The sequence below is a fragment of the Scatophagus argus genome, chromosome 13 (assembly GCF_020382885.2).
Source record: "Scatophagus argus isolate fScaArg1 chromosome 13, fScaArg1.pri, whole genome shotgun sequence".
In the NCBI taxonomy this organism is placed as follows: domain Eukaryota; kingdom Metazoa; phylum Chordata; class Actinopteri; family Scatophagidae; genus Scatophagus; species Scatophagus argus.
This window is the reverse complement of record NC_058505.1, coordinates 18,392,135-18,416,456: the sequence shown is the minus strand read 5'-3', so window position 1 is coordinate 18,416,456 and position 24,322 is coordinate 18,392,135. Positions and strand designations below refer to the sequence as shown.

General features: G+C 40.6%; 1 protein-coding gene across 7 annotated transcripts in view; it reads right to left on the bottom strand.

The window, feature by feature from the left end:
• carmil3 (capping protein regulator and myosin 1 linker 3) overlaps positions 1–24,322 on the bottom strand; it is a 70,096-nt gene that overhangs the window by 19,390 nt on the left and 26,384 nt on the right. For all 7 annotated transcript variants that reach the window (XM_046409252.1, XM_046409253.1, XM_046409249.1 and 4 more), the window contains exons 12-23: positions 22,985–23,071; positions 20,334–20,443; positions 19,140–19,217; positions 15,567–15,643; positions 10,447–10,551; positions 7,386–7,455; positions 7,200–7,281; positions 5,474–5,570; positions 5,319–5,373; positions 3,716–3,888; positions 2,654–2,722; positions 2,153–2,246 (exon numbers count right to left, since the gene is read on the bottom strand). In XM_046409252.1, coding sequence (XP_046265208.1) covers positions 2,153–2,246; positions 2,654–2,722; positions 3,716–3,888; positions 5,319–5,373; positions 5,474–5,570; positions 7,200–7,281; positions 7,386–7,455; positions 10,447–10,551; positions 15,567–15,643; positions 19,140–19,217; positions 20,334–20,443; positions 22,985–23,071 — 1,097 coding nt within the window. The remainder of the gene's footprint in view (positions 1–2,152; positions 2,247–2,653; positions 2,723–3,715; positions 3,889–5,318; positions 5,374–5,473; positions 5,571–7,199; positions 7,282–7,385; positions 7,456–10,446; positions 10,552–15,566; positions 15,644–19,139; positions 19,218–20,333; positions 20,444–22,984; positions 23,072–24,322) is intronic.

Sequence of the window (24,322 nt, the reverse complement as noted above, 5' to 3'; positions counted from 1 at the left end):
ATAAAGAAACGTGGAATCAAGAGTTTCTCAAGGACTTCGGAGCTTCACTGACAATGTGCAGACAAACAAAGACCTCAACATAAATAACAGCTTCATATTAGAACCGGAAAATGAACCACTAGGCTAGTTCTACACCAGAACCATCTCTGATGTTAGAAAGAACCTACAGCAAAAAATGTCACGTTGAACTGAACAAACAGACTGTTGATGTTGTTTTTTATGCTTCTGGAGATATAACAGAAATGTTCCTTTAGCCTCCAAGCCTCTGGGGAAGAGAGATCTTGGCTGTGATTGACTGACAGCTGAGCTGCCAGGGAAATGGAGTTTGACATGCAACGTAAACAGACTTGCTCTGTTAACTGCAGCTTACAAGCCATGTGACAAACAACATTTAGTTAGCTGTGCTACTGAGGAAAAATGAGTATCTGAAAAGACAAATCTTCATATTTAGCTATAGCAATTTCTCCTGGATGCTCAGCCTGCTTTCCCTTATGGATAATTTGTTTTTGGTTCTGAACAAGCCAAGGTGAAGGATAAGATATGCGTCCAGTCAAAAAGAGACAATACAGCCAAAAAGCTAATGTTTGCACATAGCCTTTGTCTCTTTTGCGTCTTCGTCATAGCCTGCTGCCTGGCTGTCAGTAAATATCACCGTCATGCCTCTGAGAGAAGGCTACTGCTTTATGCAAATGTGGCTTGAGAGCAAATGTTTTCTTGGTCTGTATGAAAAGACAGTTACACACCCAGATAACAGCAGCACAGCAGCTATATGAACACACAGGGGCACCACCATGGTCAAAAAAATAGACATGGTGAACGGGCACTGACACAGGAGGTCATCAACATTCAGAGCACAAGAAATTACAAAATTCAATGTCAGGGGGTATTTAAAACACATAAATACAACATAATTGTGAAGGCAAGCACAGAAATTAGCAGCCAAAAGCATGCAGCATGTAAAAAGGCATCCTGCAGAAGAGATCCATCACTTTACAGTGAGAGTTTTTATAGTAACAGGGTGGACAACGAGTTACAAAAAGACTGAAGAGCCAACATCTGAATCACACATGCACTGTCTCAAAAATCACAGCCTGAAAAACTTGACAACATGCTGTATGGGAAACAGTGACACATCACGCTGGCAGTGAGGAACACTTGTTGTTGGTGAACTTGTCGCCTGTATCCACTGACCAACAGAGCTGCTATTAAAAAACAAAACAAAAAACAGCATAAACAGACCCCATCTTAATATCCCTGTTCACACCAAGGATCTACTTTATGATTACGCCAAGTTCCCAAGGACGACAGTGTTGAGCCTTTTACACAAAAAGGTAGTGAACATGAGTTCTGCAGTGCGTTCACGGCTACAAGGTTACTTTCCATTATTGATTAATCTGCTGATTACTGATTTAAATTCATACTAATGTAAAAATCAAAATTTTTATATTTTTTTCTATAATCAGCAGCCAGATGAGCAATTCAACCCAACAGCAAATACTCACTTGTGAAAAGAGGGATTCAGGAAAAATTTAGCACATCTGCTTTATTAATGAACTAAATGATTAATCGTTTATTAGGATGGTTACAGATGAATGTTTTACCAGTCTGCTCATCGTTGATGGTCATAATCTATGGTATGGTATACATTTATAAGACATTTAAAGGTTTATCTTATCTTATTTGCACTATTAACAATTGGCTTTGCTCCATCAAGGAATTTCTGTCCATCACTTTTAATTTAAAGCAGCTCTTCTTCATCCTTTAATGTGAAAAAACTGAAATACTTGTCAATGATATTGTACAACAGAATGAACCACTATGACAGGTATGTGATGGTTCTGTTTATATATGGGCATTTGTAACCTCTTCTGTATTGTACTGGATAAACATTAAAAATCCAAAAGTTTAGAAGGCATTGTGACAAGTAATTGTTAAAACTACCATACCACTCACAGCATTTCCACAACAGCAATGCAATAATCTATAATTTTATCATCACCTTTACTGCACAAGCTAATGAAAGTCATTCATCAAACCCATGAATCACTCTGACCCAAACAGTCTGGTAATGCTGTTATTCACCATCTGCATTTTTATAACACGATGCAGCAAATTTAGACAACGCTAGCCAAAGGAACAAAGCTCCTCTCACCTTGGTCAGGGCCTGGTCTGTCCTCTCTGGGGCGCTGCGGTACGCCTGGGTGACATCGCTGAGGGGCAGGGGCATGTACTGAAGGGTGAAGTTGCTATAGAGTGAAGGCAGAAGGGAAGAAAGTAAGAAAGATGACATTAGCCTTGCAATAATAATCTGAAAGAATTCTGATGTTAACGAGAACAAACAGGAAACACCCGCAGCACTTAGAACAGTTGTCTCCAATTCTCTAATATGCAGATGCACCCACACACCATTGTACACGTGCATACACACAAACACAAACTTCACACCCGCAGACGTGGAAAAAAGAACAGAAAAAAACGCGTTTGACTGGCACGCACATCAGAGGACTGATGAAATGCTGGGTAACAGTAAACACCGTACAAAGATGGTTATCAGCCTTTCATATGGGTGTGCGTGACTGATCCATCTTATGTGTGTATCCCGTCTTCAACCCGTCTTTTTTCTTTTTTTGTACGTGTGTTGTGTTCGTCTTACTGCTCCAGTGCTCTCGCCACATCTTGGAAGCCTGTCGCTGTGGTGTTGTTGCGATCCCACGTCACACTCCTGAGAGGGATCAAACCAGCAGGAAATAGAGGAAGACAGGCACAGAGAGGAAGAGGAAGAAGATCAGTCACTTTCTAAAGCCCCTAATGCTGCGCGCGCACACACACACATACATGTGCTCTGACCACACAGCTGCACATCACATTTACAAAAGGATTAACAAGATTTTGTTGGTTTATTTATTTATTTATTTTTTGCTATATGAATAGAATGAGAGACCATATCGCAACATTACTGAACAACAACCATGCAACTAGCAAGCTTCTGTTATTTTAAAGTGCAGGTTTTCCACTTGCGCTGCGCACGGTTTAACTTCAGTTTTTGTTATATAATTTTCCTTCTTTCCTTTCATCCATCCACCCTCCTCCTCCTCCTTTCCCGGCTCTCTTTCCCCCCGACTCCTTCTGCTCTAGAAATTCAATCAGCTAAACCCAAATCTCACTCCTTAGGTGGTCTCCCTCTCCCATCACTTCATAACTTTCTCCCTCTCTCGTCCACATCCAATCATTTCTGCATCCCAAAACCTGCATCCTACCCCCCGTCTCGCTTCTGTCCTCCTTTTCCTCATTCTTTCTGTGTATCTCAAGAGTTTCCATTTACTCCTTCCATTCCTCCGCCTACAACATCTCCACAACACATATCTTCACTCAGTATGTATGCCTGAAGGCAATTTCTCTTCTTTTTTTCCCTCTACTGATTCTCCTTACCCCTCCAACCCCTCAGTCTTACCTTCTTATCTCGTACATGGTTTACTTTGAAGTGCTGTATTGAACTCACTGTACTGCCTCTCAGCAACTTCAGTATATCCTCGCCTCAATCCATACCAAACATATTCATTTTCTCTCTGACCCTATTCTTTTATCTGTCCGTTAATACCTCATGTCTTTTTCCTCCTGTTCTCTTCCATAACTGACTGCTGTGATCTGAAGGGAAAACCCTCTTCTGCTTCCATCAGAGTGCTCATTTAAAACACACACACACACACACACAAACCTGAGTGTTGTGTTGATCTGCAGGGCCTTGCTGAGCATCTTTGCCCCGGAGTCCTCCAGGAGGTTGCCGCTCAGATCTACCTTCCGTAGACAGGTATTGGAGCCCAACGCATTGACCAGCACTGTGCCCCGCTGGCGAAGCCTCGAGTCAGCCAGGGAGAGGGACTGCAGGGCCTAGAGGAGGAGGGATGCGGGGGGGGGATGGAAGATGACCAAAAAATAAAAATTTGATGGGTGAAATAAATGTGAGCAGTCACGTGTATGTTAAAGGAATGTTTTTAGGAGACTTTAACTTGTCATTAAGTGATGAAAACAGACAACAAAACCATACATGTATGAGTAGTTTATAACGGAGGCTCTTATCAGCACTTATCAGTATTTTGATTTTTTTTGCCACTTTCTTTTATCGGAAGAACCTTCTGAGTGTTGTTATGTTTGATGCGTTTTAGAATTCACTGTTTAAAAACTGTTACACTTGTCAAACTTTGTTAAAATTTAGCAGTGCATTTTTCTGTGCATTTGCTATAAACAGCAGAGGAAGGCGTGGCAACCTTTGGGTCAATCATTTCAGTGTTTTGAGTATCTCTCCCCATAACCATATGTCGTTAAGTTCTTACGAAATCAGGAAATGTAGTCCCTCCCAGACTGAAAACAACAGTTTGACATTTTGAAAAAAAATAAAAATAAATAAAAACAAACCAAAACAAAAAACACTCTTATTCATTGTCTCATTGAGAGTTAGGCACATACCACTCTCATGTCGGTGAGGTAAATAACAGGAGCAAGCAGTTGGCCAGCTTATGTTAGCATAAAGAAGGCACAACATGTTAATCAGTGAGCTTCAGTGTTACTGGTAGATAGCCAGAGCCAGACTAGCTGTTTGCCTTTGCTTCCAGTCTTTCGCTAAGCTTAGCTAACCGTCTCCATGCTTGTTCCCATTTTCTCACTTGTGACGCTCACAGCCTTCTCTGACTCACACACTGAAGTGTTAGCGTGGGGCAACGGACCAAAGCTGTGCAGGGGACAAACACACAGATGATTCTGATGTTTGTGTCGTCATGGCTTGTTGGGTGAGTTGACTAACAGGCTAATCTCTGACAAGCTCCATGTACTTCCTTTGGACTTGTGTGTTTACACCCGCCTGTGCCTCTTTAGTGGACTCGCACACATGCATCAGACCGTACTCGGTGCGAGAGCATAGTTGTGAGCTATCACCATCAACAGTGGTAAATAATTGAGTAAGCTACTTGTCATGCTGGACTTGCAGAGCGGAGAGCTGAGAGAGCCCCGGGAGCCTCACAAATAAACTGGGACCAAATGAATCATTTGTCGAGCCCACATACAACATGACTTGCGAGCATGTTTACACGTTTGTGTGTGTGTGTGTGGCAGGTGGGAGGCTCTGCTTAAATGCACATGAATGAGGACACAAGAATTTAAACAGTGACAAGTGTGTGTTCTTGCGCGCACAGGATGTGTGTGTATGCGTGTGGCTACAAATCTGTGAGGCGAGTGTGTAGGCTTGCATCTGTGCAGAATGCCACAGAGGATTTGTGTGTGTGGTGCGAGTGTGCGTACACAATATGTTACATAATCCAACTCACACACTCTTCCTCTTGCACCAAATGAACCAGTTTCTGCAAAATTTCATCCAGCACTCTGAGGAGGCAGAGAGAAGAGGAAAACACTCATTATCATCATCATCATCGTCACCATCTTCACCACCATCTGTACTGCTGGTTCCCCGCGTGGTCTGTACCTGCCCTTGATGTTGAAGTTCTTCCCCAGCATCAGGTGCTTGAGGGAGGGGTGCCTGGAGAATGCTGGGATGACAGCCAGCAAGTCAGCATCCAAACCTGCACACAACACAACACAACACACACACACACACCACTGGAGTACAAGTGCAACCCCAGCAATATCATGCTCTGCAGAGCCCTTTGTGAAAACTCACTTCCAAGTAGATGCTTAATTACATCGGTGTAATCACCATTCATATAAGAAAACAAACATGAAGCTTTAAGCGTTCGTCTTTGACACAAAAACAAGATACAGATGAATATATTAAACTGAAAAAGTGACATTTTTACTACAGAAAATTGACACTTTCCTCGTTGTCATACCAATGACTCATTATTTACTCTGCCAGGTGCTAACAGTTCTGGCTTTCAAAGCTCAGTTTTTGTCTCATGGCCTGTTTTGGAAAAAAATCTCACTGCCCACTGAGATTCCAAAATACTCCCAATTAACCCCCTCCTCACTCACACCCACTCACATTTTTTAAAAGCTCAAGGATGGAGGATGCTGCTCAGAGGAAGCAGTTACCATGGCAAGATATATCAGTGACAAAGACTAAATTGCCTTATTCAGAGAGCAAAAATATCTGTGATTAAACAAGCTCACATGGCTCTAACAAGAAGGGACTTTATTCATGTGGCAATGACAGTGACAGAGAGCAGGAAGGGGGGGGGGGGGGCTTTGTTGGAGAAGATACATTAATGTTCCCTTTAATGTTACTGGGTCCATCGATAAAAGCCTTAATGTCTGTTTAGGAATTAAGGCAGCTGTCATCTGGCATTCTAGTCAGTGGCAGTCCGTTTAGTAAGTATAAACACAGTACTCTGACAGGAATATATGCCAAGATGTTTATTTAGTTGTAACATTTCAACCGTTTAGAGAATGAACTTCCGTGGTTACGTGTACAATCAATATCAGCAAGAGGCAGATTCAAGGTCGAGAGAGGAGTACCAGGAGAAATGTTTTACTGGATGAAACTCACTGGCAGACTAGTAACACCGCATGATTATGATTGGATGTGTGGATGCCTGAATTCTTGTATTAAGAAAAACATTTAAAAAGTTAAAGACTTAAATACATCTTTGCGCCTTGTGGGATTTACACATAGTCCCATCCCTAAAATGGCCTTCCTTTAAATTCATTATTCACATCATGTTTACTCACTCTTGAAAGTTACAATGAACAGCAACTAAATGCAACATACCATTACCTTGAATAAATAATGGAATTCTTCTGGAGAGATTTGGAGAAATGTAAGCACACAGGTCAACAAAATACAAATCAAAGGCCTAATTATTTTTAAACATTTTAACATGGAAATGTATATTAAATACAAATACATATTATATTTTTAAGGGAAACAATTTAGTATTACTAAATTTGGGGTACTGAGACTTAAAAAAGAATGGTCAAAATTGGTGCAGCAGAGGATATCCTGGCTTTTAGTCTCTGGTATTAGTGAAGTTCCAAAATGCAACTCAATTCTGGACCCCCATTTGACACCCACTACCTCTTTTCAAACTCCACATCTCCGGTTCTTGCTCTCTTTCAGTTAAAAATGTTAAAAAACCTGAGCTTCAAGTTGACACAACCTTTATGTTAAAGGTTGAAATTGGTCCTAATCTGAAAATATACTGCTGTTCGTGTCAGTCTGTCCCCCAGGGATGATGTGCAGGCGTGTCTCTTACCATTATCAGAGATGTCTAAAGTCCCCACACATGAAACTCGGGGAAAAAGCTCCTGAATCACCCCGGCACCTGCTGACCTCAACTGTGGGAGGAAGAGGAGTGGGACATGATGGGATAGCCACAAGCATTAATCTATGAAGAAGATGAGTGAATACACCTTGAGCAGCACAGACTGACAGAGCATACCTCACAGCTGCTGATGTCCAGGTGTAAATCGGTGATATGAGGGTTATTGGACAGACCTAGGAACAGAGCCCTGAGGGAAAACACAGGCAGAGATGGACGGAAATTTGACAGAGAACAGAAAATTTGAGGGGAGGGGTGGTGTTAGTGGAGCAGGTAAGAAAAGAGAGATATGAACGGAATGATTGGTAGATAAAAAGTTTAAAAATGGGGTAGAAACAAAGGGCAATAAATAAATGAAACAACTGAAGAAAGAGAGAAAGATAGATCAGTCCCACATAAATCCAATTGCTTCTTTTTCTTGCCCTAAGAACCTGAACGGATCATCCGACTCCTCCCCGCCGCCCCATCCTGCCCCACGTTCTCCTCTGCACACCTAAAAGTTTTAGAGCCATCTTAAAGGATTTAGAGAAAAGTAGCTTAAAAAGAAGATTCACAGCTCACCGACAACTCACCAGAAATCACCTTAAAAACCTTCAACATCTATTTAAGAGAAGTGGCCAATTGCTGCTCATGCACAGACATACACACAAGCTCAGTTGGATGCAGAAAGAAAACTACATTTGCACATCAAGGCTCTGCTGGAGGTTGCGGTTGTGTGCTGAAGACAAATTTAAGAGCGGTGCACCATGAGGAGGTGATGAGGAGCAGTGCTAAGTGGGGAGCCGCTCCGTCAACTTTGGCTGAGATCCATCACGCAGCACACAATCATCATAATTGGTGGCAGTTTGCTTTGTTTACTCTGCTATTGATTGTGCTTCTTTGGCTATGAGAAGCTAACAGCAGGCTACACGCCTACCAGAAAAACTGTAACATAGCAATATTCCATTTATCCCCTGGTGGAAAATGTGCTTTTTGCTTGGCTACAGATCTCCTGGAGCTTGTAAGGATACAGAGCCCTGCACAAAGCGGCGTCAGAACAGTGGACGACAGCCAGTATGGGGGCTTCAATCTATCCGTGTCCTCCGATTGAAGGCCAGTCAACTAACGTAATAGAAAAGTGCTGCACTGTTGAAACCTAATGTGTTTGAAACCTAATGTGAGCCTTGATGATAAAATCTCACCGACTGGTTTGGATACAAACAACACTCCGTATGCTACGGCCCATTTCAGTATTCAAACCTGACACGACAGAAAAACACAAAAATAACATGACTGTGTGCTGAATGGCTCTTGTTGTACTGATGATGGAATATCTCACTGTCCTCTCAAGGCCATTGTAAATCAGCTGTGTATAACGGAGTACAGGCCAAGGAACACTGAAACAATGAATGTGAATTCTCTCTCTTCCTTTTAAGAGTCTCCTCTTTAGCTGGCCTTGTGCGTCACTTAAATATTGCTTTAAACTAAAGCATCTTACAGCATCATGAGAGGACACATTTTTAACAGTGATCCCGTGGGAATTCATCTTTCTTCACACAGGCTTCAGGTGTGACTAAACACTGTCAGCAACGCAGATGGTTGTTGACGCAGAGAGGCAGCAACAGTCAAGACTGCTGGTAACACACTGACTGAGGCAAAGAGTTAGAAGTAATGAAACACGTGAGTAATGCCATATAAGCTACTTCTATCATAAGCACAACATTGCAGATGTGTAAAGCTTTATTTCACCATCAGTCTCTGATATAGCTGCTGCACAGTGATCTGAGAGGAAACACTGGCTCCAGTATTAAATATAAGGACCTACTGTTATATATTGTAACATATTGACTCATTTACTGCATTTCATTTCTTAACTGAATTATTTTATGGATTTCATTCACTCATTCGCCTGAAATTCATCGTATGCTGAAAATGCTAGAAGACCTTTTGTAACAATTTAATTTCAGATAGTTTCTTATAGCTGTAGATTAATTTAATGATTTCAAACCCTTTACAACATGCCCAATGAGGACTTAAATGGTATCTAGTAAAATTTGCATACAGTTTTTATTCATCTGACATCATATACTGTAGTAGCACACTTTGTTTTGGCTTCCTCATTACTGAGTTGAAGACGTCGTTCTCACATAATATCAGTATAATATTACAAGACTGTTTGTTGTATATATTAGCACACACTCTTGGCTTCTATTGCAGTTTAATTTGCCAACTCAGTGTATGCATCTTGTCCAGAGGTTCTGTGAATGAAGAGGAAGTGATTTGTTTGCCAGTTGGCAGTCAGAGGTGGTGATGCACTCTTCAAAGCTGATCACTGGCAGTGGAATATTCATGACATAACCACATTAGTAAGTGATGCAGCAGTAAATACAAACACAAACAGAAGATTTGCTAACCAAATGAGTGAGTGCTGGGGTATCATCTGATTATGCTAGTTTACCAATGTCAACAGGAATTTATTTTAGGGTATTTGCTGATACTGGCTACTGATCCAACACCTGTGCCGTGTTTCCAAATTTTAAATCTGTAGACCTCACACATTTAAAACCTCTGTGAACTGCACCTTTCATCATGTATTGACATATCAACCAGACTGTAAATCTAATGAATCCTGATGACAACATAGCTCTCCATTTATTCTGTACTACTAGATGCTCCTAACTTCAACATGTCCCTTTATCACCTTTATGTGTGGACTTGACATGCTGTCTGGATTTAGATGAAGATTTGGAACCGTTATTAAAATTGCACCTGGCACTGAAATTGCCTTTTTAATGCATTGCAATGCATATTTGAAAGTTTGTTTCTGTGCGCTTCTTGGATTGATTTGTTTCTTTTGCCTTTCTTTATTTGTATCTTGATTAAAGAGATGGAATTTCTAAGAAGCATAACTATGTGCACCTGTCATCACCTCCCAAGGTTGTTTAAAGATCAGGTCTTTATTACAGTTTGGGTGAAAGTTGCTGTTGTTTTGCTGTATCTAATTATAATTGGCTCAGCCCACATGCAAATAAATAATGACACATGCAAAAGAGGTCAAGTTGAATGAGGTTACTGTTAATGAACAGCTCCTCCGTCATCTGTTAGCAGTTCCGACTTTACACAGCTTTGCATCTTAAACTTGCTTTAGGAAGTTCAGAGTCTCAAAAGTCACTTGAAATCCTTGCCTGTGACCGTAACTCACCTCAGCGAATCAGGAGGGACTTTCATAGAGGCCAGGCTGACATGGGTCAGGCTGAATGCTGAGCTGAAGAACTGGCGGAATGTCGGAAGAGAATCTCTTGCTTTCCTGGAGAAGAACAACAAAGTAGAGAAAAGACAAATTTTAAAGTGTGTAGGAAGGGGACGGAAGGCCGAGACAGAGCGCGAGCATGACAAGTGGATCCCAGTCAGACAGTTAGACAGGTAGAAAATGAAAGGAGATGGGAGAAAGACGAGAACAGATAAGAGACTGATCAAGACAAGACAGAGGATGACAGAAGGACTGGCTATGCTGATAAAAAGTGACAAGAGACGAATGGCACAATGTGAGCGAGAGACAGAGATAGGACTAAAGCAGAAGGATGCTGGCGGTGACATTTGGGTCAGTATCATATCAACCAGACAAAAGGTGTGAAAAGGTGAAGTTGGCATTAATTACTGCCACCAGTTAAAAACATAACACTGATCAATTATCCAGCCATCTGCCTGGCATATAAAGTAAATTAGTCATCAGAGGAAGGACAGAGAATATGGCTCTGCGTATGTACAACATCTCTTTGAGTTATAACACATAAGGGGACAATCCTCTACATTTACAGGATAGATGTAGTACACTGGTTGGGATCTGTGTTTAGAACTTGTCAAAGCAGCCAATCTGCCATTTTAGCCCCTGCTGCACAAATAATTCACCACAGGGGAGGATGAGGAGGAGTTCTGGAGACAGCAGGAGAAAATGATGAGAGGCAGGGGAGGAGAGCAAGAGGGTGAGACAGGAAAAGATGAATTCATCATCCAGAAACATGAGGTTTGTTTTTCAGGAAAGATTACCCGCTACCTCTCTTCAAGCAGCTGATATGTTGCTTACTTGTGCAGTAGAGAAGCCTGCTCTGTCTATACTGCTCCATTTTTTCATTCTCACCCTGATAAATAACAAGTATTGCTTCAGTGATCATTTGAGTTCTTTATGAACTTTATGAACACTCTTAACAGCAGATCTATGGACAGCAAAGACAGAAAACCATATGTTTATCTCATATTTTCAGATAATTATATTATGGTGCTACCATTTCATGAAAACCTTTCTCATGGCAGACATTTTGACTCATCGAGCAGGAAAATCACAGATGCAGCTCATTTTGTTAATGATTACTCAGTTTTATAAATGGAGCACAGTCGTTAATGTTACCAACTACAGCTGTGTGCTTTCGGCTATGACATATCTGCAAACGCATGCAACATTTTCTTTACTTCTACTCGGCTGCACAACTAGTGAACACTAAATGTAATTTTGAATCAGTTTCTGTCAAAATAAAACCACGTGTCAGAGTGTCTACAGCCATGCTAGTGGCTTTGAGGGCGTTCTTATACATAATAGTGTATTGAGCTAAATGATAGTGTCAGTATGTCTCACACTGGAGATGCAAAACACCAACTTTCAGCAGTTCAAATATTAGTGTCTTCGTTTAACATGTTCGGCAACCGAACATTTGCTAACTTGCACAAAACACAGTTGCAGTTTTGCAGGTAATTCATTTTAAAAAGTAACGGAGTTAAAATGAAAACTGAAAATGTAAACCTCACAATGGAACTTCATGGGAAGAGAGTCATGGGATCACCAAAGTCATCAAGATTCATCCTCTGGGCATCACGGCTGTCAATACAAAATTCCCCGACAATCTAGCTAACGGTTGTTGAGAAAGCAGTGAACCAACAGCCTGACTTTACTATTGCTAAAGCAATATCAGGGCTACATAAACCGTATTGTATAGTCTGTTTCTATACATATGCAAGGTTGAGTTGTATATTATTTTTATTTATTTTTATTTAAGTTTCTTTATTAATCCCAAGCTGTGAAATTACTTCTCTGCATTTAACCCATCACTGATTGAAACACACACATGCAACATGCAGCGCACGGGGAGCATATATTGGGGGTTAAGTGCCTTGCTCAAGGGCACATCAGCCAGCTAATGGGGGGTGGGGACACTCACTCCACCACACTCGAATTTTTCCTGCCCGTCCGGTGGGGGAATTGAACCAGCGACCTTCCGATCACAAGCCACTTCTCCAAACCCCAGGCCACGGCTGCCCCCTAAGTATGTCACTGCTGATATAGCGTCCGTTATTACGTTGAATCCAGCTGATGCTTTAAAAACTGTTATTTGTTATGTCCTGTATTGATGTGTTTTAACAACCTTCTTGATTCCGGATTCACAAAATTATTACTGACACGAAAGAAAAAAAAAACTACGTTATGAAGTCAAACGTTGAAGCATTTCACACTTTGGTCATACTTTGTTAATTACTTTGTTTAGCTGTGCATCTCCATTATATGAAATGTTTCCAACAACGTTCAAACCCAGAGAAATCCATAATTTTATTCAAGGTAACGGTGCATTTCATTTGGCCACCTGTCACTACAACTTTTGAGAGCAAGGAAAGAAGTCAGGGAACACGACTGCATGAAACATGAATAAAACTGTAAAACATTATTTGATCAGTGAGCAAGCCTGAGCCTGAGTCACAACCAAAAGGTTTTCGGTCAACCAAACGTCAACCAACACTCCTTTGAAACATGATCTACTTTGAGTGTTTCACCTTTAACTAACACATGAACACCTTACAATTATCTATCTCTTCGACTGTCTCAGCATAAGATATTTACATTTTACATTTCAATAGCAAATGTCCCCTCGTGAGCACACATCCACATTCCTCTGAAAATCAGCATTTTATAGCTGTCCTAATTACTATTACTAGCTATTATTACCATTATATCTATTTGTGACTGAAAAAGTTAACTTCTAATAAGGTTGGATATTATATTCTTTCCAAATAAAACTCCTCATCATTATACGTCAGGAAAATATCAACACCTTTCAATGCCTCCACTAATGAAAATTCCGTCGAAGATAACATTTCACCTGCCTTTAGCAGCATCTCTGTAGGATGTCTGAGCCTCTAGGACATCATAACTGAAAAGGTGCCCTGCTCTCTGATTACTGATTCAGCTTTGTCATGTGCCCTTGTCTTTGGCACAGCTGTGTAATAGGTATGAGAGCAGTAATGTGACTGGCTGAGAATATAATGAATAATCACCACAGCCCTCCAATTTCTATTCTGCTTCAAATTCTTTTGTGGATACTGCATTATTAGTATAGTATTAGCGCTTATTGTCCTTGTGCACATGACCCAGTGCTCTACACCAGTTTCTTTTACACTGTTAAAATAAGACCATCAGAATTATATTTAAATTTGCTGGGTTGGTTTTTAACTTGACAATAATACCAACCATAATTCGATGGTTGTTAATTAATATGCCCTGCAGACACAATCCAACATAATCTTTTCCTTCAACTACAGCATATAAATTTTTCCAAGTGATCAGCAAACGTATGGTTGACCCAGTCACATCTTTCATAATGCTGTGACATTCACCCAGCACAGACAAAACCGTGTTAAATTGGTTTAAATATAAAACTTGAGGAAAGTAATAAAAGAAAGTATGAGATAAAGATAGGAAAAAAAGGAGAAAACTAATTCATGAGGGGTCATAAGGGAGTGAGTGAAGGTGTGAGGCAAAAGAAAAGGAAAAAAAGACCAAGATGAAGACATTAAAATTGTAGTGAGGGAAAACCAGGCAGTTGCATTACAAGCTCATGTCATTGCTGTTTCGATAACCTCCCAGTGTGTGGAACACCATCTTGTCTTTGACCCATTTGTAAAGATTAGCATACAGCCTGTCAGGACTCTGCAGATATAGAATGGCTTCTGTCGCATAAGCAGATACTGTGTCACTGTCTCTCTCACAAAACACTCTGCAGAGAGCTGTATCAGCAACTTGTTACCACACGTGTGTATGTGTACACCGGTATCTACACTGACTGCTCAATGTTTCTCGAAAGAGCCACATCTGTGTGTTTGTGTGTGTGTGAGATGGGTGAAGGAGGCGTCTGGAGCAGTCAGTTTCATATTCATGAGCGGCAGCCGGGCGGTTCTTATCAGCTCAGTTCAGCTTTATAGCTCTGTGTTGTCACCACAACACCACAGCCATCTGACCAGCAGAACTGAGGCAGCATGCATTTAATACCGGGGGTGGGGGGTGGGGGGTGAGAAGATATGAGGAGAAAAAGTGGTGGTAAGGGGGATGACAGGGAGGGACTATAAGGAGAGAGAAAGAGGAGAAGGGAATATAAGCAGAAAATGAGGAAGAAGGGTAAAGAGGAGAGCGGTAAAGAGGATGATACAGGAGAGGAGGTAGTCTCAGGAGAGGAGGAGAAAGAAAAGATAAAAACCAGACAGAGGAGATGGATGGAGTGTTAGAAATTAGATAGTTGTGTACTCAGGAGCTCCAGCAAGAGCAAGAATTCCCATCATAAAAATGAAGAATGAAGGAAGAAAGGTGATAAAGAGGTGCAGTCAGAGAAATAAAAGAAGCAAAAGACAGATTGAGAGATAGAGCAGATAGAAAGGAACAGACGGAGCAAGAGGGGGGAAAAAATACAGGCGTGGGAGCCTGGGGATTGGAACAATAATTCCCGTCTAAAATTAGCCTCATTTTTCACCAACTTCTTTCTCTGTAATTGTGTAATGTAATATGCTGAGCAGAAAAGCTCCTGGGCTCCTGGGGGACATGACATGATGAGAGTCAGTGCCGCTTCTGCCTGCTAGCTAGGTAAACACAGACAGACGCATACACCCACACACACGTATTGTAACGCGCAAAAGAAGTCTTGTAGGCATGCAAACAAGTGTCTGACAGATGGGAAACTTGTTAGCAAACAGAGACACGTGTACATTAAGGAAAGACGGGAACACATTCAGCACACACACACACACACACATATGCAGTGAGCCAGAACGAAAAAGGGGGGCGAGCTGAGAGGGGCCCCTTTTTCTGCCAGTCAGGTCCAGGGCCATACACTAATCTACAGCAGAGAATAAATGATGACGCTAGCTCTGCTCAGCGCCTCCTCACTGGAATTCCTCCAGAGCTGTTTGGCTGAGTCAGAAAAAGCAAAACAAATGTGAAGTTTTTTTCCCTGTTTAAACGAAAAAAACAAAAACTTTTAACAAGGATTTACACTTGAAGTGAAAGCCCACCTGTGAGAGAAGGAGTTCTTGGACAGGTTCAGGTAGGAAAGGTCAGCGCAGCAGCCTCGCAGCAAAGCCCCAAATAACTGGCAGAGAAACAGGGAGACAAATGGGTTACGTTCACTACAGCGAATGTGATTGTGTTGTGTAACAGTTATTTTGGCTCTTGAACGCTGCACAAATGGTTATAGCGCAGATTAAAGCTGACACAAATGCGATCTGAAGGCACTAAAAAATGAGGCTGGATTCCTTCCTTGGCCGCAGCCCCTTTAATAAAACGGTCCTTAAATGTATCATGCTATATGCATTGCATTATAGATGGCTTTAAAAAACTAGAATTTCACAAAAGCCTGACTTTGCAGATCAGTGTGTGAACAAGATGAGATGTTACTGCTGGTCAAATCAGGACAATCAGGACAGACTTTGCAATTTGCTTTTGGATTTATTTGATCCTTTTTTGTGCCATATGGTTAGGGTTTGTACAAGATAATACAATGTGGGTCAGCAAGTTTATACAACCAAACCAAAGTGTATTAAAAATCAGGTGAAAACAAACACAGGAACACATCTGTTGTGACTACTTGCTCATGATGTACTGAGAGCACTCAGGAAGATGCCACATTATTAATGTGTGCACTTGAGCAAGGCACTTAACCCTAAAATGTTCTCAGTTTTTCATCCGCCATATATTACCCGGAAAGTTTAGTTACTGGTTACTTTTCAGATTCATATTTAACATACTGCATTCCTTACCTTCCACTGCCAGTGGATTCTAGATTGAAGGGTTTCCACAATTTATGGCTACACAACAAGTTTAATTTATTTTTAACTGATAAATACAGAACAGATAACAGATAAATATTTAAATGATGTGTGAGGTTAAAAACAAGAGTCTACAGTCATGCTGACCTCTCTGTGAGGCTGCACCGAGGCACAGCAACATATGAAAATGTCAAGTTATAATGTTTACCATTGTCACACACTTATTTTGCAGTAGTTTTTGAGGCATTGGATCACAAACAAATGGGGATGCTGCAACATTTGTAAATTTATAACCTTAATAGGTAATGATGGCAGTGAAAAATAAAAATAAATAAAAATACATAATCTAGGTACTAACATTTTGAAAAGAACAGCAATTTCAGGGTTAAATCCCTCTAGCTCCAGCAGCTGAATGAAATATAGCAGACACCTGCATTTCTACTAATCTTTCAAAGTGTGTACCAAAAGTGCTCATCTGACAGAGAAAGTCTACTAATTCCCGTTAGCAGGACCAAATGGGCAATAGAAGTGTAATTGTATTACACTGAATCAAAGTCAAGCTGAAACTATATCAGGAAAAAATGAATTACTCATATTCTTCTATTCATTATACTGAATATCAATCAAATATTGAATTTTGCATTAAATAATAAAAAAAAAATCACAACTTCTGAAAGAAATTATACCTGCTGTGTCACCTGCTTTAATGATCAATGTAGCATCACACAGCAATACAGCCCTCGTCTACCATTAATCTTGTGAATATATGGCTCAGGTTCAAATTCTGAAAAGTACCAAAATAAATGAGCAGGAATCTGTAACCCAATTCATCATAAAATAAAGATGACATAAGTGTGTTTGTAAGATGCTCCGGGCAAATATGATCGCCATCAAAATCCGATTTCTTGTAAGACTAGCATCTCATCCCTTGCGAGAGGTTAAACTATCGGACAAATCCATTTTTCCCTGGCAGTGTGATCCATCACGCAAACAGACTAATCGACCATTGTCAGTACATCAGCACAGATTAAAACAGGAACTTATTAATAATTCAATCCAACAGGCCAACACTAAAAAAGACAAATTCTCCCTCAGACAGTTCCTCGCTAAAGGATAAATGACAATTACCAAAACAGGACAGGACATGAAGCAGCAATCACAGAGACCACTCTCTTAGTCTCAAGGGAAGCTTTAAAGAGAATTAGAGGTGACAAAGTTGGATAACTTGCAAATAAAGCAGAACAGATGCAAAGACTTCCATTCATGCACATAATTTGATACAAAATTCAAGGCCAACATTTACAGGGAGGGAGAGAGGGAGGAATATTAGTTTCATGAGGTGGACGATTCCTTCCCAAGACACACACCTGCTTGACATGCTGCCTGCTCCTCGGGGTTTAGACTGCTCGAGAGAAGTGCATCAAGGAAGGAAAGCAAACACAGGCACAGTAAAGTGCCAGGCATTGCGGTGAGGGAAAAGCATGGGTGGAAGTGTTCAAACCCTTTACTTAAGTAAAACAGCAATGTCACAAAACACTCCATTACAACTAAAAGGACTGCACTCAAAATATTACCATGTATTATACATCAAATGTCATTGAAGAAACAAAAGTGACAGTTGTCATGACAAAATAATGGCGCCTTATAGAATTATATGAACATACATATTGTGTTATTATTGCGGTTGTTCGTGGTGGAGCATTTTTAACTTCTTTAAAAAACTATCAGGCAATTCAAATGCTTAAAATTTTCCTGAAATAAAAACCCTGTTTTTATACTATCTATGGTTCAATGTATTTACATTCTATGATTTCCTCTCTATATGGTAGCTTAAGGCAGCACAAAATGAAAGTGAAAGGACATCCAAACTGAAACTGAGCTCAGTACCCGAGTAAATGTCCATAGGTACGGACGAACACAATACTGAATCAGCAACGGCATTAAATCAAGTAGATGAAATTCTTGGTCTAAGAACTGCAGAGCAGCAAATATGGCTGACCTACAATATGACTAAAGAGTTCAGACCGCACCCTCCACGTCAGCACGCACCCACCCTGCTGAGGAGTTACTGAGCTAGGGTAGAGCCCAGATTAGATCTCTAGTAGTCTCTGACCACCCAGTAGGACAGCATTTAGGGCTGTTTGTTATCCTGTCAGCATGAATGCAGCACTGACAGAGCAGCAGAGACCGGACATAACAAACTTTACACAAACCTCTACAGGGGGAGACAGACACTAAAAACAGTACAGTTGTAACATTTGACAATTTTTTTTACACCGAGTGTTGTGTATTCACAGTGAACCAGAAGGAACTGCCATCTCAGCAGTAACCAGCAGGGGCAGACACATTAAAGCCTGGTCACCAAAGTCTTTCAGAGAGAAAGCGGCGTCATCCTCTCAGCTGTTAGCAAATCTACTAATGCGGCAAGACATCGTTTTGTCACACTGGCAGACATGCTAAATATAGATGCAGAAGTAACACAAAGTCATCTCTCTGAAGTGACAAAGATGTGGGCAAACAGATAAAACAAAATGCTCCTGTGTGCTGTTCATCCAATGTATCTTTTGTATAATTCATAAGCAGCTATACATTTCTATTGTGGTGTCTTCTAAGAGCTTTTACCATCACTCAAAGCATTATGCACAGAGAAGCTCTAAGAAAGCCTGTGAGTCAATGGAGGTAACATTGTTTTTGTGTGGTGGGTGATTCGTATTCAGGGCGCAACCCCTTTCTGTTTCTTGGCATGAATCCCATCCTAGAGATGAGATCCGACAGCAATGGGTGAATAGTGACTGTAACAGAGATGGTGATGGTACATACTGAGTCCACGGTGCAGTCTGTTCCAGACAGATCCAAATGGACCAGGCAGTTGGGCTGTGCCAGGAACAGGTACAGGTTCTGTACAGGATGAAATGGAGTGTCATTTAGAGATGAATGTTGAAAAATATACATACATATGTCTTATTGTCTTATTGTTTTCCAACATTGCAACATATAGCATCAGATTTAATTTGGCCTTTTAACACTGATCAAAAAAAACAAAAAACAAAACTTCGACCATGAGACAGTCCAAGCAGTGCCTCAAAAAGGTTAGTGAAATGCACAGGTCATGGCAAACTTCCAAGTGACTTTAGTTCAGACTTTAGTTCTCTTCAGTCAATCAATAACAAATTGAAAGAATATAGCAGAGCTGTAAATCTGCCTAGAACCGGCTATCCTCAAAAACTGAGGGAGTTGGCAAGAAGAAGGCCACCAGGAGACCTCTGCCAACTCTGAAGGAGTTCCAAGCTTCAGAAGCTCAGATTGAAGAGACTGTGCTGACAACAAATTGGCTAGGCGCTACCTGTCACAGCTTTATGGCAAAGAGGAAATCACTCAAAAAGAGGCTCATATGACATCTTGGCTACAGTTTGCCAGTAAGCATGTGTAAAAATCTCAAGTCAGGTGGAAGAAAGTTCTGTGGCCTGGTGAGGTTAAAATTGAGATATTTATCCATCATATCATCATAAACATACCGTAGCAATCGCAGTGTGAAGCATGGTGATGGCTGTGGGGATACTTCTCTTCACTGTGTTTATTTTATTTATGGTAAAATAAGTCCTCACAAATACAGAAACATCCTGGATTAAAACTTGATGCAGTATGCAAAAAAACTACTACTTGGGAAAATATTTGTTTTTCAGAAACAAATCCTGAGAGTGAAAAAGGCACAGGGAGTGAATCATAAAGTCATACAAAGTCATACACCTAGAAACAACAACAGTAATGTCTTGGAGTGAGGCCATACAAGAATGGGGTCAGTACTTAAACAGTCACAGCTTTTCTGTTGAGCAAACAGAGAACGATAATGTCAAATAATGTGTGTTTATATCTACTACTATTAGAGCAGGTGAATCATGTCCATAAGTAACAAACTGGCTTTTCCAATAGGTGGAGATGCAAACTGGCCCGTAAAATACTTTCAAATATTTTGTTGGCACTTTGCATGTATGTGTTTGGATGTGTGTCCCTCACTGTGGCATCCTCTCCAGAAAGAACTCCAGGGTTTTTGCTGAGGTCCAGATGCAGCAGGGAATTGGAGTAGTCGTCACTTGAACACAATGCTTGGGACAGAGAAACAACACCTAATGGATGGGGGAGAAGATGGGCCAGAGGGGAAGAAATGGGGCAGCAATGATTAGGAGTTTGGATAAGCAAGTTATATGCATCCTTGAGTCATTTAATCATCTCATTTTTTTTCTTTCTAATGGGCCAATTTAAGGCTCTGGACATGATTTATAAGCAACTAAGGAATACAAAACTGCATTATAGAAGAGGGACAGCAAGTTTGGTGACAAAAAATAATTGAGCACACAGCTTATGGAGGAAGCCAACCATCTTTTTTCCCATAAACCAGTATCCAAAAGTACCCTGAAAGCAGAAACAAAATAAGATCATTTTCTCAAATCAGATCAGTACACATTTACACCCACAGGCCCAATGGAACCCCTCATTAAAATCCTCACCCTGTAACATGCAAAGCTCAGCACGCTATGGCAAGTTGAGGATTAAATATAGGCACCACGACAACACAGAAGAAAGATCTAGCAGCAGCAACAAACAAAAAAGTCTTCAAATATAATTACTATGTGTGCTTCTCACTCTACAATATACACTTATATATCACTGAGTGTAGGCAAGCAGTTCCAGAGGTGTAGTTCTCCTGCTGTCTAGCATTGGTGAGTGTGTGGAAGAAGCCAACTGCTACATATGCCACTCCGATATCGGCAAGGCGCTAAGCTCTTCATCCCTAATTTGTAGCGATTAGGAGGCAAATGAGGGGAAAAGGGGACAGGGTGTCTAATCCCCCCTCCATCCACCTATTAGCTGCTTGATTTTGCAGGAACTGGAGACTTTTAGAAGCCATCCGGTCTGTGTGATAATGTTGTTTTGAAGCAAGAGCGTGAGAGCACAAGTTATGCATCTGTCCCTTTGCATTTCTGGTCACATCTACGAGACAGTGTCCCTAGTGCGCGTGCTTATGTCGGCATATGTGTAGGTGTTTAAAAGACAGACAGAGGGGGGAAAGGGGGGAGAAATCTATAAATATTCAGCAAAAAATGCTCAGCTTCTGCAAAGTCATACCAACACCCACCACTCAAGGTCAGCATCACCACTATAATCCCCTTGAATCACCGTGGCAACCCTCAGCCTTTTAAAATTGCAGCTAGTGTGGATTTCCCATTCTTAATGTACACTAACGGGGTATCAAGGTTGTTGGTTGTGGCATATATATAACATTTAGCTTTCAGCCTTATAATTACATTCAGCACCTCCTCAGTATTACTGCCCTACGAAGGCAGAGAGCGGTAACTATAGGTAACTATATAGACAGCAAAACTAGAAAAAAGGGTTTAATTTTCAAACTGACCAGCAGACTGTGTAACAGACAGAACTGATATAATGTCTCCATTTTATTTCATTTAGGGCTGGTCATTTAAAAACACTGCCATAGAACCTAAAAAACAGATATATGACATATTCTACTGAGTCAAATGGCAGTTACTGCTACTCAACTATATAGTCAACCTATAAATATTGGTTGACAAAGTGAATGACAGTTAATCAGGAAGGACAGAAAAATTAGTCCATGCATTCATTACCTCCAGGCTGGATTATTGTAATTTCCTTCTATCAGGCTGCCCCAATAAATCTATAAAGACTCTCCAGCTAATCCAGAACGCTGCAGCAAGACTACTCACAAGAATCAGCATGAGAGACCGTATTTCTCCTGTTCTGGCTGCTCTACATTGGCTACCTGTAAAATTCAGGATAGATTTTAAAATTCTCCTCCTCACATATAAAGCCCTGAAGGCACCATCCTATCTTAAAGAGTTGATAGCTCTTGATAGACTAAAAACTTTCCTGTTTGATAAAGCTTATAGTTAGGGCTGGCCTAGACCAGCCATTACCATGAAAACAGATTTGTATATGGTAAAACAGGCATTGAAATGTTAGATTTGTTCTGAACACAAGTTTGATTAAATATGATTTGCCTTTGTGGGCCAGCAAACTCTGTAAGAATTAAAATTAACATATAAGCCAAATCAGATAAACATCATTAACCATAAATGCGATAAAAGATGAAACACGCACCAAAATATGCTATAATGACCAAATACTATCAAGATCAGGCTATTAATGTATAGTTTTACATCTGCATCAGGATGATCCTTTTGAATCTGCTGTAATACTAGTGGACGCTTGTATCGTCTGAGGTAAAAGCAGTCGAATTGGGACACAGCACTAAATCCGACGTAGGATTTTAGAGGGGAAAAAATATCAACTACTTATGATTCTGACCTGATTATCATTTGGTAGATGAATCGTACAGTGCATGCACGTGCAGGTCTGCCGATCTATGTGAATTAATGCCAGCCCAAATAAAACACTTGGGGCAGCATGGCAGCGGTTTGAGAGAGTGTTTCATGAACAGAAGAGCCTGAATTCAAACACAGATTTAAAAGAAGGCTTCCTTCAAGAGCCTTTCAGCAAGACACCTTTTTTTGTACCCATTCCAAAATTTAATGGGACATTCATTTACATTTAATAATAACAGTAAAAATGTGTTATTGTGTGTGGGGTCAGCCACTAGAGGCTGCTTTATCTCAAAGGGGCACCCCTACCCTTGGAAGAAAGGGATGTCTTGGAGAGATTGAGGAGGCGCAGTCCCTTGTTGAGGCGACACACTTGTTGAATCAGGTTGGAGACTCCTAGTATGAGGGGAAGATGGAGAGGAGAGATAATAAAGGCTTCTTTTATATCACAAAAACACATAAACTTACTCACCTAGAGCCACAAATTAACTGATCGCCAAGAAATAAATCAGCAACTCTTTTGAATATTACTGAATTGCTCAAGTTATTTTTCTCTTTCTAATTTCTAAAATTTTGCTGCTAAATGTGAATATTTGCTGATTTATGAAGCTTTCTAGGACAGTGAACTGAAAATCTTTGGATTGTGGAATGTTCACAGGATAAAGCAAGACCAAAGCAAGTCAGTTAATTGAGAAAATAACTGAGAGATTAAAAAATAATGAAAGTAATCTTTAATTATAACACTACAGATCCAATTATGCCACATAACATCAAGCTAAAATGCAGCCTCATTGAAAATACTCCCTCCCAAACACACACACACATGCGAACCCACAAGCATATTAGAGCCAGAAGAAAGAAAAATGTCACACCAACATACTTTACAATCTCACCTTCTCCCACATGCGCAATGCAGCAACAAACTCAAATGAATGCCATATGTCAAGATGTATTACATAACTAGCTTCAGCTCAGCAGTTTGATTAAACACATTACTGCCACCATAATGGTAGCATGAAAGGCTCTACTTTATTAAAAATGGAATTTGTTGCCGCCCCAAAACGTTTTCCTGGTTCCTGCATCTTCCTGACAGTTTATATTGTGTCCACGTACAAAACCCTTTCTTTGATTATGAGTATTATTGTGATGGCGGTTAAAGCTGTAGCACTTCTGTGGCTATAATCACAATCAATTAAGTCTGTGCACTGTCAATACACACAAACACAGGAATGTGTGAGTGGAATGAGTGTGAGCACAAAGAATTTATTGAAGCAAGTGGAAGAGCCGTCCTCCTCACAAGAGGACAGAAATTTGCTAATGAGTTGTACAGTATGCATGCAAAGCGTGATCCTGGCATACAAGCACATGTACACACACACTCTCCCTGTGCTTCTTTCACTCTCGTACAGAAGAGCAGAAAGGTGAAAAGCAGTTGATATATAACACAGGCAAGGCAGACACAATTAAATTCTATGGTTCTCTGTGTATGTGTTTGCGTGTGTGTGTGTGTAAAGAAACACAAGAGGTTACGGGAGTTTGTATGGTGAGTTGTGGGCGAGATTGAAAAATGAAGGAATTTCTTTAAAAAGTAGGACCACTCAGACATACAGCATGAAAGACAGATGAGAGACAAAACGAGAAAAACAA